General features: G+C 40.6%; 1 protein-coding gene across 1 annotated transcript in view; it reads right to left on the bottom strand.

Annotated features, from left to right (window-relative positions):
• The window catches only part of LOC127433097 (extracellular matrix organizing protein FRAS1-like), a 197,196-nt gene that overhangs the window by 57,659 nt on the left and 124,071 nt on the right, over nt 1-15,466 (bottom strand). Inside the window, exon 29 of the mRNA XM_051684764.1 lies at nt 3,360-3,680. Coding sequence (XP_051540724.1) covers nt 3,360-3,680 — 321 coding nt within the window. The remainder of the gene's footprint in view (nt 1-3,359; nt 3,681-15,466) is intronic.

The raw sequence follows: 15,466 nt of genomic DNA on the forward strand, positions 1-15,466 counted from the left end.
AAATTTACAGAGAAAGACTGTACATTTTAAATGTGTATATCTGCTAAAGGTTACCTTTGTCAACTTTGAGGAGTTCACTTGAATATGGCTTCAAAGCTAATAAGACATGATCTATTGTGATATATTGACTCTTATGTTCTGTAAATAATATATAAAAATAATATATATATTCGGCATTTCTTGACTTGACTAAGAGCCATAAAACTCCTTATGACTTCATAAGGTCTTAAAATAACATTATCGGCCTGAATAAAACCAGTTAATTTAGATGTGACCACATAAAGCACATTGTTAGGTTAACATTTTATACAGTGCAAGGCAATCCCTAGCAAAGTTTCTGCTACTTTTTCTCTTACTATCTCTCTATTTAAGATCAAAGCAAAAGTAGCAGAGGGCGCAGGGTCTCCAGACCACATTAAATTAAGGATTATTCACCCTTACCGACCAACAAAATGCATCAGGGACTGCAAATGCCAAAGGACTTCTCTCCAAAGAGCTAATTGAAAGTCAAGTTCCCCTTTTATCCTTCTCTGTTTCTATTCATGAAATCCCTACAGATCTTGAGAGCTGGGACCTTACTTTCAAAGCCAAAACCACAATCAATCAACTGGTCATTAATCCACAATTGCCATGTGGCCCACTCAGCCATCCTCTTTTACTGTTCTCAACATCTTGCACTATGGATCAATGCCAACTGTGTAGGTGAACAAGTTAATTCACCCTTGTACCACAATCACACCCTGTCTACACCGGACGCGTCCGTTGATGCAACGCAACAGCTTGAGGCTGTCTACACTAGATGCGTCGACACAAATGTTCTAAACCATTTATTTGCAGTGCAAAATGGAACGGGACACCCGTTTACAGTCGGTGCTGATGCAATGCGCCCAATGGACACTTCCAGTGGAGAAAGCATCATTGATTATGATAGGGTTCTATTGCTTTTGACACGACGTGACGCTCGTGTCCAGTGTAGACATGGCAGTGCTGTTTCTGACCATGTTGGGGCAAAATCCTACTTGAAGGCCCCAAAGCCCGAACATAACTATATACGGGAGACAACTGCAAAATGTTAGCCAACTAATTGTTGCAATTTAATGCATGACAACAAACAATCACCATCTAGCCAGGTAGCTGGCTTACATTAACTTCTTACCAGTGGTTTGGCTGCGTTTCTTCTCCACTTCCTTTTTTCCTTTTTTTCCTTGCTCCAGGCTTGTAGGTGTGCATGCCTGTCACATATAGCTACAACTCTCTCCTTGCAGTTATATTCTCCCCTCCCTCTCTGACCACAAGGGGGCACACTATAACTGTCTAATTGAGCAATAACAGCTGCCTGAGTCTTACTCGCAGCTTTCAGTTTATTTAAAAATAATAATAAAAAAATACAGTATATAAAAATGACAAAAAACTACCTTGCTTGTGGGGCCCCCTGGTGTGGGCAGGGTGTAAAAGACCCCAAGAAACAAAAATTGGACTTTTGTGGCTTTAAGTCCATGCCTTTAAGCCATATATAATGTATACATATATATTCCTAAAAGTTGACAAAGTCAAACTTTTATTCTGTAAAAAAACAAAAACCAGCATTGTGTTTTAAATGCTGGTCCACAACACAGGATGCTGGTGTACAGGTGTTCAAACACAGTTAACCAGTTTGACTAGCTTAACAAAACTTCTTTGACTAACCAGCTGGTTCCATTCTGTTTGACAAGCTTCACTTGCAAAGTTTTGCTGGTGAACAACATGGCTATGCTGGTCCACCAGCTAGACCAGCACCAAACCAACACTAACTTACAGGCACAAACCAGCCTAGACCAGCATGACAATTGAATGCTGGTTCAGCTGATCTTTTCAACAGGGTTAGCAGATATGCGCATTTATAATTTACAGTCTTTCTCTTCCAGGAAAACAAACCAAAAACATTGACGACTCATGCTGCACAACACATATTTTTGTCCAATCAAATGCTCTCTAGAATGAGAATGTTCTTCCCCTAAAACCACCTGCAACCATCTTGAAATTTACTAAAAGGCAGCAAATTATGGTTCATCATGCTATTTAGTAACTAAAGCCAATTGGCTATTTAAAAAAAAAAATGGTACAAATCTTTCAATATATCACACACAAATAGCTTGTTTCAATAAGAAATGCATCAACATTGTACTGAAAACTGCACTCATCAAGCGATTTCATGGAGTCTTTAAGTTTCTACACAATGAACCTTGCTGCAATCCTCCGAATCAAAACAATGTCCCATTGATCTGAAAACAGAATATATACCCCAAAACAGGGTTTCCATTAGTCAAAAGCTGCTTGGCATCAGCAGTATGAGAGATAACAGGCTGCAGCAGGGAAAAAGGCAGGTGACATCCGATGATGTATGGATACGGGTATGTGAAAGGGGGGACAGAACATGAAAGGGTTGGCAGGGGGTTGGGAAAAGACCGAACAAAGTGCTGCAATCTGTCTAGAAATCAGCAGGCTGTGGGCATGTCAAATAGTCAGGATGGGGCAATTTCAAGCATAAAGTTTGGGGAAGATGTACTGTATGCATGTATGTGTGTGTGTGTGGTGGTTACCAGTTACCATGAAAAAGCACTCAATGCATTTTAGTCTATAACAGAATTCATCTATTGGGTGTAAACGCCCCTATGCAGACACATGAGTGGACACATGCAGGATTCCATAATTAGGTGAAAAGGCGTAGATCTAAATCCAAAACCCTTTAGAGCTGAAGTCCTTACAGTATATTATTTTATACTTCATACTGTTTACACAAACATGAAAGTACATGACACATTGATGGGCCCATAAATAATCATAAGGTATGTAATATTTAATTATTAGTTCAAAAATAGCAAATTTATAATGATCAAATAAAGTCTCCCAAGAAACTCCCAATCACACACCATAAAAAATGCATAAAAAATGCAAAACATTTATGTGAACATAAAAAAAAAAAAAACAGAGCATGTAATTTGAGCAGATCAATTAATATAAAACTTTATCATAAGCAGAATATCATTTAATAAATAGTCTGACAAGAATGTTTGAAGAAAAGTTTGCCCAGAACAGAACTATACCAACACAAACAGATTTCTTTAACTGTCAATAAAAGTTATACACCTGATGGAAGAGGTCCTGACTGAATTTGTAGTCTCTAAAGAACGACACGATTACAGATGATTGGAGTGATACAAACAGTTAAGCATCACAGTGCTGTTATATTAAATTACAACACTTTTGGAATGCATCTTGTTCAATCAGATTAGAGGACTGGGAAGAAGTATATTATAATGTCAGATAACATATAGAACCTTTTTTTTTTTTTTTTTAGACTAAACCTGTCATGTCCATACCTTTTGTGCAATGCTGATGCTAAACAAAACGTTCTGGTAGCTGTGTCCATCATTGACCTGCAGCAGAAGTCTGTCCTGCTCTCCTTCTGAACCATCATGAACATACTGCAGCTGCTCACGATCTAGCTCCTCCAGCTTAAAATGGGTTACCGGCACATCGCCATGCACTCTTGTCAGGTGGCCATGTTGAGGTGGATCCAGAACCGTAATGAAAACATCCTGTGGGTTATCAGGGTCATTGATGTAAAGAATGGACCTGCTGATGACAGCTGTCTCGCCAGGGTTCATGTTTAAGAGTTGGTTGGTGATCACAGCAGGGGGCTGTGGAAGGAAAAACATTTTTTTTTTTTTAAACAACACTAGAATAATAAACAAACTCAGTTTAAGTAAAACATAGAGAAAAGAGTCAATATTTACAGATGTAATATTTTATTATTTTTATGATTTTTGAAATTATGTAACATTCCATCAAATAGAGATAAACAATGACTGATAATCGGTTTGACTGATATTTTTTACAGATAAAAGTTTAAACTATAAAACATTGTTATAATTGACTTTGTTTGTTATGATTATAAAAATATTATTATTAGGGCTGGGAAATGTAACGTGTTAATTTCTGCAATTAATATTTGTTTAACGCTTTAAAAAAATGTACGCAATTAATAAAGTATCTGGTTTTTCTTCCTTCCTGAAACTTCTCGTGATTGGAAAAAGGTGTCCCGAGTTGTTCCTGGCAGGCTACTCAGCCTTAATCCCAAAGTATACTTCGGTCAGACGTGCGATGCGAATCTCATCATCAGCAGAGTGCTCAAGCACTGAACACGTGCATCCCGATTTTTCTAACTGTGCGTCTTTTTTTTTTCATTAACAATTTTTACTGATTACATACTCAAAATTATGGAATTCCCGGTTGAAAAGCCATTACAGTACACTGTCAGAGACACAGCTTCGAATTTAGACCAATTCACTCTGTATCCTGAAAACTTAGAAAAGGAATTAATAATTCTGTGGAGGCAAGGCATAGATCTAGTAGGGTCGGAGACGAATAATAAAATATCATCTGCGTAAAGCAAAAGCTTATGCGCCACACCTCCTGCCACCACCCCTGGGAAATAATCATCCTTTCTTATCACGGCTGCTAATGGTTCCAGGGCAAGACAGAACAATAAGGGTGAAAGAGGGCAACCCTGCCATGTGCCCCTATCCAGAATAAAATAATCTGAAATTAATCCATTCATTTGAACCACAGCTACCGGGTGTCTATAAAGTAACTTAACCCAATAAAAGTATTCCCGAACCTGTACATTTCCAAAATCTTAAAAATTTTCTACCATGTCTAGCTGGATCAGAGAAATTGGACGGTAACTCGGATCTTTGGCTTTTTTAAGAATCATACTGATCCGGGCTTGCGTCATGGTTGGTGGAAGCTTACCGTTCTTTAATGATTCCATATAAACTTCTAGCAAAAGTGGAGCCAGTTCTGTAGCATAAGATCTAAAAAATTCAGCAGCAAAGCCATCTGGCCCCGGAGCTTGCCTGTTGGCAAGGCCTTAAATAACTCGCCAAGCTCCTCCAAGTTTATCTCAGAATCAAGATAATGTTTTTGCTAAGTCGTCAGTTTAGGAAGTTCTAATGGTTCCACAAAGTTTCTAATATCCACACCAGTAGATGAAGACGTGGAACTATAGAGATCAAGATAGAATTCTTTAAAAGCATTATTAATATCAATGGCTAAGGTAAATATTTTACCACCAGCAGATTTCACTGAGGGAATGGTAGAAAAAGACTCTCTCTGTTTTACATATCTAGCCAGAAGTTTCCTGCCTTGTCCCCAAAAATACAAAATAGTATACTATCTGTATTTCAATCGGGTCAATTCTCTAAGGCCATTAGACAACATTCGGCGCTTCAGCTCTGCCTTGGCACTTTTAATATTCCCTTCCAATTCCACGAGTTCTTGTGCTTTGGATTTTTTGGTGAATGAGGCATACAGCATGATATGGCCCCTAAGAAATGCCTTAAGTTCCTCCCAAGCCACACCCACAGAGGATAATGAGGACCAGTTGGTCTCCATATATACATTGATTTCAGCCTTTAGCATTTGTTGGAATTCAGGATTTTGCAAAAGGGATACATTAAAGCTCCGACTATATGATTTCCTTTTCTCCATATGTGGCAACACCTCTAAACTCACCAGGGTGTGATCTGAGAATAGATTTTTTCCAATTGAGCAATCAGCAACAGATAAAATGAAGGACTTAGATAACAAAAAAAGAATCTATTCTAGAGTAAATCTTATGGACTGATGTCAAAAGTCTCAAAATATCTGTAAGACCAAGACTTTTACACATCCTGTGAAGCGTCACTGTTGCTCTAGGGGGCTTGCACACTTATGCTTCACTATGATCAATAACCGAGTCTCCTCCCAAAATTATATCATGAGGGGTGCCAGCGGTTTGCAACATCCCTTCAAGATCTATAAAAAAGCCCTGATCATCAACGTTAGATGCATAAATATTAGCAAAAATAAAACTTTGCCCCTGAATTTCAGCTAAAACAATGACTCAATTTATCTTTACCCCGAATTTCAGCTAAAACAACGACTCTTCCTAATTTATCTTTAATCTATTTGAGACATTTGAATTGTAGATGTTTACTTATCAGTGTAATGACTCCCCTGCTCTTACTCGAGCCAGCACTATAAAAAACATGCCCACCCCATATCTTCCCAAATTTTTCAGCTTCCTTCGGAGAAATGTGCATTTCTTGTAGAAACACTATATAATATTTCTTACACTTAAGAAGAGAAATAACCTTCCTTCTTTTTATGGGTTGCCCCAACCCATTTACATTCCACGTGGAGAGAGACAATCCACTCATATTAACATTTGACATTTTGACATATAAGAAAAAATAGATTGTGTGCCAAAAACAAGATTATAAAGACCACATTTCAACATTAGTGCAACAATCAAACCCCGAACATCCCCTAGAACAAAAAAAAAACAAAAAAAAAAACAGAAAAAGTAAAACGTGCGCATTACCATCCCTCCAAACTCAAACAGTGCATGCACACCTACGAGAACCCCCATGACAGCCTTGCTGTCGAAATGCTCAAGTCCAGTGTTTCTATACAAATTTTGTGAGACAAAATTGCACAGCAAAAGATAATCTATAAAACAAACTTCAGCCAACAGGCGCAATCCAGCTTTTTTTAGGAATAAGCACAAAGAGCGTGTAGATTCGTCCATAGAACTGTCCTGAAGGTGTGTTACTCTACAAAATAAACTCCAGCCGCTAGGTGGAACCAGCACAAAAAGAGCACGCAGAATCCTCAAACAGTCAAGCGAATATTCAGTGAGCCGGTCCACTCGGCTGCAACATGAGTGCGAACAGATGACTTACTCACTCCAATGACTTGCAAAAAATACTCCACAAAATAAACTCCAAATCCATCCTTTACTCCATGCCTCGTGTAATACAAGATCTTTATCGGATGATCTCAGAAATTTGGCCAGAATTGATCGGGGCCTGTCTCCCTCCACGATTCGCTGAGCAGGAACCCTGTGAGCTCGCTCAATTTCCAGCTTTGGCCTGCTATGTTGAGCAGATTCTGAAAGAGCCCATCCAGGAACTTCAACATACCCTGTCCCTCTGCTCCCTCAGGAACTCCTACGATATGGACGTTATTCCGCCGGCTACGGTTCTCCGGTCCTCCAACTTCTCCCAGACATGCTCCAAATCCACCTTGGTCACTAGCAGATTACCAAATAATTCATCTATCGCCGCATTTCCCACACCTCCCCGACTAAATCGACTCCCAGGCTTGCGGCCTGTTCGGGGGCCTCAGCTTGAGCACATAAGTGTCTTTTAATGTCTCCAGAGCCCAAGGTTTTTGAATTCTTTGACATATTGTCCTCCTAGAACAGTTATGGAACAGAGTGTATTGAATCTCACCGGTTTATGTCATTAAAAGTAATAAAACTAGCAAATTGCGCAGAGCTCGTTGTTCACATATCCGATCCTCGCATGGCATCACGTGACCCCCCTAAATGTGCGTCTTTGTACGTGCAGAATGCGCACGCGCCTGGAATTATTTGCACGAATCCACAGTTTTCCTGAGCAACCACTGGGCGGTGCCATGATGATTCTAGTTGCCTGTTTTTTGTTTCTGGTCTTGAGATGCACTTTAAAAATGATCAAAACGAGCGATCCAGATGGAGAGCAACAACCATTTAAGTTTTTTTGGAGTAAAAATGTATTTGTGCTGTTGTTGGTTGTCATTACAACTCAAAGTAGTTAATTATATCAACGTAACTAACCTCGGACCATCGCTTCATGACATCTACACACTCAGGTGAGGCACTGTCATTAAAAAACAGTCATCTCGACTCTGTAAAGTATCGGCACTATACAGCCACATGTTTTTTGACCATTTTTACAAATGTAATACATTAAACATTACCAATAAGAATATACATCAATGCGAGTGATAACACTGGAGAATGGAAACTGAAAACAGTTGAATTGTGGAACACTTCCACATTCAGGAAAAAGGTGTATAGACCTTTTTCACACTCAGGGTTTTGGAATGCCAAAGTAAACATTTGTAGGGTAAACTTCGACAGTGGTGAATGGGAATGAATGGGAGACCACTGCAAATATTATTTTCACTTACCGATTTGCTCCAAGACCAAAAGAAAAACATCCACTATGTTTGAATGACTTTCCAGAAGAGGAAAATATAGAGAGTGGTGGATTAAGACAATTTTACTGTCACTCTATCTAGCAGCTGTAACTGAAATCCCCTCGCAGCTGTGGTAATTTGTTTTTTAAAACTAATTCTAGGGTAATATAACAATAAGCATAATGTTATAAATTTAAATCAAATCAAATCACTTTATTGTCACACAGCCATATACACAAGTGTGTGAAATTCTTGCGTGCAGTTCTGATCAACATAGCAGTCGTGACAGTGATGAGACATATACCAATTTACAATAACATCAAATTAACACAACACAATTTAAACATCTGTTATACACATAATTACACTCAACAATATACAAATAATAACATACACTGTACAGTATACAATACGCTGTTTTTTTTTTTTGTTGTTTTTTTTACTATATAGATACACATTATTCAATAAAAATTAAAAATTAAAATATATATAAAAAAAAGTATATATATATATATATATATATAGAATGTACAGAGAACAGCCCATGGCTCGGGTGGCTGGAGTCTCTGATGATCCTCCGAGCTTTTTTCACACACCGCCTTGTATATATTTCCTGGAGGGAGGGAAGCTCACCTCCGATGATGTGTCTGGCAGTTCGCACCACCCTTTGCAGTGCTTTGCGGTTGTGGGCGGTGCTATTGCCGTACCAGGCGGAGATACAGCCAGTCAGGATGCTCTCCACAGTGCAGGTGTAGGACCGTGTGGAGAACCGATTTACACTCAATATTTAAAAAATAAGGTGGATAAGGCAGAAACGTGTCATCACAGTCTGTGAAAAAAGGTCTGTTAGTGGATCCACAAGGTGGCATTACTCACATTTGAGCTGTTGCTGTCACAAAGAAACACTAGAAGATGTAGTCGCTGGTAAATAACAGGAGACAAAGGTAAAAATAACAACAGTAGATATGCATGTCAAGAGTGCATGTGTGAGGAGGTCAGGAGATCCCTGCATATGTATAACTCGAGTCTGAAGGAATATAAAGACATATTTATGGGTCTAAACTCCTGAAGAGAAACTGTCTGCATCTCCTGGCAGTCGTAGCGTGCCTGTGTATGTGCACAACACTAAATGGAGTATACTTTGACAGGCTCGTGTTCGACTGTATGCAGGCACTGAGCGTTCATGTCAAAATCGAAGTCTACTGTAAGAAATTACAGTATTATGCCCTAAAATATGAGTTCCACTTGACCAGACCTCAGAATGACCACATCACCTAAATGGCTTGTTTATTATGAAAACAAAAAAATGTTTCCAACTTGGTGCTGTCACACCACAGGGCGATCCCACCCTGACCAAATGGTCATCATCAATTATAGAATGGGTGCGGGAATGGGCCATGGAGTACCATCACAGACAATGAGGTGCCTGAGCTTAATTAACATACAGACCATATCTTTTAGGGGTCTTAATTTACACGAAGAGCACAACTTCATTTACATTGTGGGTGGGAAACTGTTTTACAAACTGGTTAAAAAGTTTGAGGTTACGATGTTTGTTGTTCAGTCTGACTCCGCTGAATCCAAGGTGCTCCATGTACTTTGTCACTGCTACACTGCAATAAAGACTTCAGTGTCTTGACCGATGACTAAGATGTCCGTCCTTCCTTTTTGTGTTTTTTTTTTTGTCTTTTTCACCCAATTTGGAATGCCCAATTCCCAGTGCACTTTTAAGTCCTCATGGTCACATAGTGATTTGCCTCAATCCGGGTGGCAGAGGACGAATCCCAGCAGCCTCTGCGTCTGAGACCGGCAACCCACGCATCTTATCACGTGGCTTGTTGAGCGCGTTGCCACAGAGACATAGCGTGTGTGTAGGCTTAATGCCACCCACTGCAGCATCCACGCTCAACTCACCACGCGCCCCACTGAGAACGAACTACATTATGGCGACCACGAGGAGGCTACCCCATGTGACTCTACACTCCCTTGCAACCGGGCCAATTTGGTTGCTTAGGAGACCTGGTTGTAGTCACTCAGCACACCCTGGAATTCGAACTAGCGAACTCTAGGGGTGGTAGCCAGCGTCTTTTACCACTGAGCTACCCAGGCCCCCGTGTTTTATATTTTCTTACAATACTTTGGGCTTTATAGGCTTAGGGTGGGGCGGGGTTAGGGCATCTGCTGCCTGCCAGGAACAAACCCAGGCACTTTTGTACAATGGGCAAAACATCACTAATGTTTTTCCTTCACTACAAATTGGCATATATTTGAATAAAATTGGCATATATACATTTTCAGGAGGTATACACTCGACTCAGCTGTACATCCTAGCACTGAAACTGATCGTGTGGAGCAGTGCACGCTTATTCAATACGCGCAATGCATGTCCTGGTGCGGATTTACTGAATGAAGAATGAAGACTTCACCCGCAATCGTTGAACCAGGTATGTGAGAGATATGTGCAAGCTGCCGTGTCTCTTCGCCTTGCCTGAAAACACTCACACACTTTCATCTGAACCAGTTTCAAAAGCGAAACTGCATGAGAGAGACCTAGCGTGTGCGTGAGAAGGACCTGGCCATTCAGGCAGCCAGAGAAAATAATAGTTTTCAGATTTTAAACTTCATCAAATTAAACTTCAGCATTCAATATGTTTTAGATCTTTATGTATAGTGTCTAATAATGCATTGGCAATGTACATTTAAGTTCTCTTACCAATAAAGTTTTATATGAATTGAATCTGCCCATTTCATCCTCTTAAAAAAGTCCACTGTAAAATGGCAGAAGATTTTCCTCAAATTGTTATTACAGCATGTCCACTGATTTAATGTATACATATACAGTACTTGTATTAAATATGAATCCCTGTAAAAAAAAAAAAAAAAAAGAATTTTGAATCCCTATAAAAATTTTAACATGTACATATTTAAATAATTAAAATAAATGATGACTAACCAATTTCTTGCAAAGTGTAAAGTAAATATATTTATGATGATTTTTTTTATGTTTATTGTAATGTATTATATATGTACCATAATTTAATCATGATTAATTGTGATTAATCACAGAAAACTGTGCGATTAATTAGTAAATTTTTTAAAATATTTTTATTCACAGCCCTAGTTAATATAATTACTCATAATGCCTATGTTTTTATTGTTGTAGTTTCATTTATATTTATTTATCATTGAGCCAAAAGTCAGAGATGAACAATAATTTTAAAATGGCTCGGCTTATCAGTTATCAGACATTTTAACATTAAAATAATATACATCAGTTATAATAAACCATTACCATGTTATACCAATCAATCACAACAAATGTCTATGTAGCCGAACTTAAAGAGTCATAAAACATTCAGTTTGAACTGAGTGAACACTAACGTTTAATCATTCACCAGTTCTTTTTGCAACAGTAGAAGAACCATCTAACTAGAGTAAATACTGAACCGCTTCAGAGGCAGACAGGATGTGAATGTGTTCTTAATGCTGGACCAGCTACACTGGCTTTGGGTCATTTTATCAGACCTGACAATTCCTTTAGGTGTGAGCACAGATATAAAGGCACTACTGTGGAAGGGTTATAAATGAAGGTGTGCAGAGGTGAGAATTCTGCCAACTCCGTTAAATCACAGTCAGTGTTTGGCTACTGTGGGTCAAATGAGATGAGAAACAAGCTGCACGAAAAAGAGAGAGATGGACTTCTGTGCATCTGAGGTTAAATTGACATACAAATGGACACAAATGGATGAAAGTACTGGATTCTGCTACAGTGGAATGTGTTTAGAGCATTTTTGTGCAAGCCCCCTGCCAGGCTCCAAACTTAGCTTATATACTTTTCTGTATTTACTTTTTTACTTCTACCAACTGCATAATACTGTTCTTATTTTAGTGTGTGTGTGAGTGGGTGTGTGCTGGTGGAGGTCAGACACTGAGACACAGAAAACACTCTGGAGACTGTATCAAGGAAGTGTAATAAAATGCTGCACTGCAGAGGAATGAGCGACAAAGTCAGAGAGCGCAAGACAGAGAGAGAAAGGTAGGAGATACCAGCTATAAGGTCAATCAGTGTTAAGGAAGTGATCTATAGGTGTAAAGTCATGTAGGTATATGCTCAAACACACACATTTCTGTACATAAATGCAAATATACACATAATCAAGTTCTTGGCTGTGAGTTTAACTAAGTTTAAGATTTTATGGTACCTGATGCTGACATCTAAAGAGAAAGGTGGCTGATGACCAACAAAACACTGACATAATTTTTAGTTTATTTATTTCAGGGCTCTCTGGAATACTTGATTCAATCACAACATTCCACAGTCTAATACTTTTGTATAATGACCACTCATACAATGTTATTTAATCCCAGGCAAAAGATTTCCTACAAAGCTGTGCTAGTTTCATGCCTCCCGTATCATTCCGTGGTCTTGTTCTGCTCAGACATTCAAACACTTTCAATTCAAATGAATATTTTACATCCATTTATTTGTTAAATTAACATGTAAAAAGAGGGAATGTACAGTCAGCTTGGTCGTTTTTATAAAATAAATTTGTCACGGCTCCAGTGAGTTTGTCGGTCTGTTTTGACTGTTTTGATATTTTCTCTCCCTCATGTCTCGCAGGCGCGGCCGGCATGCATGATCAGTGTTTCCATGGGAACGCTGATCATGGCACTAATTAGCATGCTGAGCAACACCTGGTTCCCCTCTAATTCACTCCCTTCTTAAGCCCTTCGTGTTCTCAGTAGCTTTACCGCTTAACACCAGCTGACCGGAAATACGACGTCGGCAACCGAGAATTGTTGGCTGTCCGGTTGGCCCTGTGCAAGTGGTGTCACTGGTTAGAGGGTTGGGGGGTAGCTTTCGTGGTCTGGACAGATCATAAGAACATAGAGTACATTCATAGCGCTAAATGCCTCAACTCTAGACAGGCTCGATGGGCACTATTTTTCACATGATTTGAATTCATCCTGTCATATCGTCTGGGCTCTAAAAACGTCAAGCCTGACTCCTTGTCTCGATGTTTTGAGGTCGAGACCTCCAATGTCCCACCGGATACCATTCTACCTGCCACTCGCGTGGTGGGCATGGTATCCTGGGAGGTGGAGGCTAAGGTCCATGCTGCGCTACGAAACACCACGCCCCCCACTACGTGCCCAGCGGGCCAGTTATTTGTTCCGCAACCTGTTCAAACGCACATCCTACAGTGGGGTCACTCATACAATGTTGCTTGTCATCCACGGGGGACTCGCACCCAGACGCTCATTAGACAGCGATTTTGGTGGCCATCACTAGTGCAGGACGTACATTGATTCATTGCAGCTTGCCCCATTTGTGCAACTAATAAAACGTCCTGTGAACCCCCAGCCGGGGTCCTCCAACCGCTGTCTGTCCCTTTGAGATGCTGGTCACACATAGCCATGGATTTTGTAACTAGTCTCTCCCCCCCCCCATGGCAACACACTGTAGTGGACCAGTTATCGAAGGTGGCTCATTTCATTCCCCTCCCCAAATTACCAGCTGTGAGGGAGACAGTGGTAGCAGTCATTAACTGCGTCTTCCGCATTCATGGCCTATCAGGTGATGTGGTTTCTGACAGAGGCCCCCAATTTGTGTCACGTTTTTGGGCAGAATTCTGTCGACAGCTGGGGGCTACAGTGAGTTTGTCCTCTGGGCTTCACCCCCAAGACAAATAGGCAGGCGGAGCGGGCAAATCAGGAGCTGGAAAAGGCTCTGCGCTGTGTGGCCTCCCGTAATCTGTCTTCTTGGAGTGATCATTTAGTCTGGGTCGAGTACTCCCACAACTTCTTGCAGTCATCGTCTACGGGGTTATCACCCTTCCAGGGCAGCCTCGGTTTTCAGCCCCCTCTGTTCCCCACACAAGAACCCGCCATACAGGTTCCGTCTGCCAATGTCTTCATTCAGAGGTGCCGACGCATCTGGAAAGCCGCCAGAGAAGCCCTCATATGGACTGCAGCTCGCATTAAGAGATCGAGCTTATGTGTGCAGGCAAAAGGTTTGGTTGTCCTCTAAGGACATTTCGCTCTGACTCCCCTCACGTAAGCTGGGTCCCTAGTTTATCGGGCCGTTTCCCATCGCCAAAGTCATTAGTCCCCATCACCAAGTTACACCCCGCCACACCCATCCCGTCTTGTTGAGGGTTCTCCAGCATATACAGTCTGGAAACTGATCGACGTCAGGAGGAGGGGTAGAGGGTTCCAGTATGTGGTTGATTGGGAGGGTTATGGAACTGAGGAGAGATGTTGTGTCCTGGCTCAGGATATCCTGGACTGTGCCCTCAAAGATCAGTTTCACCTCCGGCAAGGTAATTCAGGTACTGTCACGGCTCCGGTGAGTTTGTCGGCTTGTTTTATATGTTTTGTTATTTTCTCTTCCTCATGTTTCACAGGCGTGGCTGGCATGCATGATCAGTGTTTCCATGGGAACATTGACTGTTCCCAGGGGCAACACTGATCATGCCACTAGCCGAGCAACACCTGGTTCCCCCCTAATTCACTCCCTTCTTAAGCCTTTCGTGTTCTCAGTATCTTTGCTAGATGGTTGTTTGGTGTGAAGTAACTAACCTTACTCTCTCTGCCTAGTTGGTCCTGTCTCGTGTATCTGATGGTTGCCCGTGTGTCAGGTGTGTGGTTGCCTTCCCGTTTGTTCATTGTCAGCTGGGTTTCCACAGAGGATACCTTGTCTTTGCCCGCATGTCGGGAGCTGGATCGCCCTACCCTGCTGGGCATTGATCTGCACCTCACTTAACTTCAACGGAGGATTCCACAAATCTATTACTGACTTCCACAATGCACAAACTCATTCTACAAACACACTCTTCACGGACTGCCCCTTGCGTGCGCTTCTCAGAGATCCCCTCCCGCTGCTGCAGCCGGTGCCGGGATCCTCGACAATCACAGTGACTACTCAAATTCATTGTAAATAAATCCTTTGAACTGTTCCTCTGCTCTTGGGTCTGTTTGTCTCGCTGTCGCTCGTTACAAAATGCCTTCAGGGTGATACAAAATCCATCTGATTTGTCAGAGTCCTTTGAAGTTCAGACTTCTATTAAAAGAGTACAACAGTGCCTGCCCTTGGTGACTTGGTTCCTAAAGAAGTTTTACAATAATTTATTTCCATAGGGATTTCAAAAATTTTTTCAAACAAAGTTCTAAGCCATGAACCAAACAAGCTAGCTCCAAGGTGAATCACTCAATCACAACCTTAAAAGATTTTATTTGAAGCAAAAAAGTATTTGAAAATTGGACAAAAAGGCAAAGGTATAAGACTGTGTACTTAACGTTGTTAATGGGGAAATTAACTACAATCCCAGGAAGGATTGTGAATGATGTAGCCAAATTAAAAGAAATTAGAAGTTGTTGAATATAAGGATAAAAACAATACATTTAAATTTTATTG

Source organism: Myxocyprinus asiaticus, chromosome 4 (genome assembly GCF_019703515.2).
Source record: "Myxocyprinus asiaticus isolate MX2 ecotype Aquarium Trade chromosome 4, UBuf_Myxa_2, whole genome shotgun sequence".
NCBI classification, from domain to species: Eukaryota; Metazoa; Chordata; class Actinopteri; order Cypriniformes; family Catostomidae; genus Myxocyprinus; species Myxocyprinus asiaticus.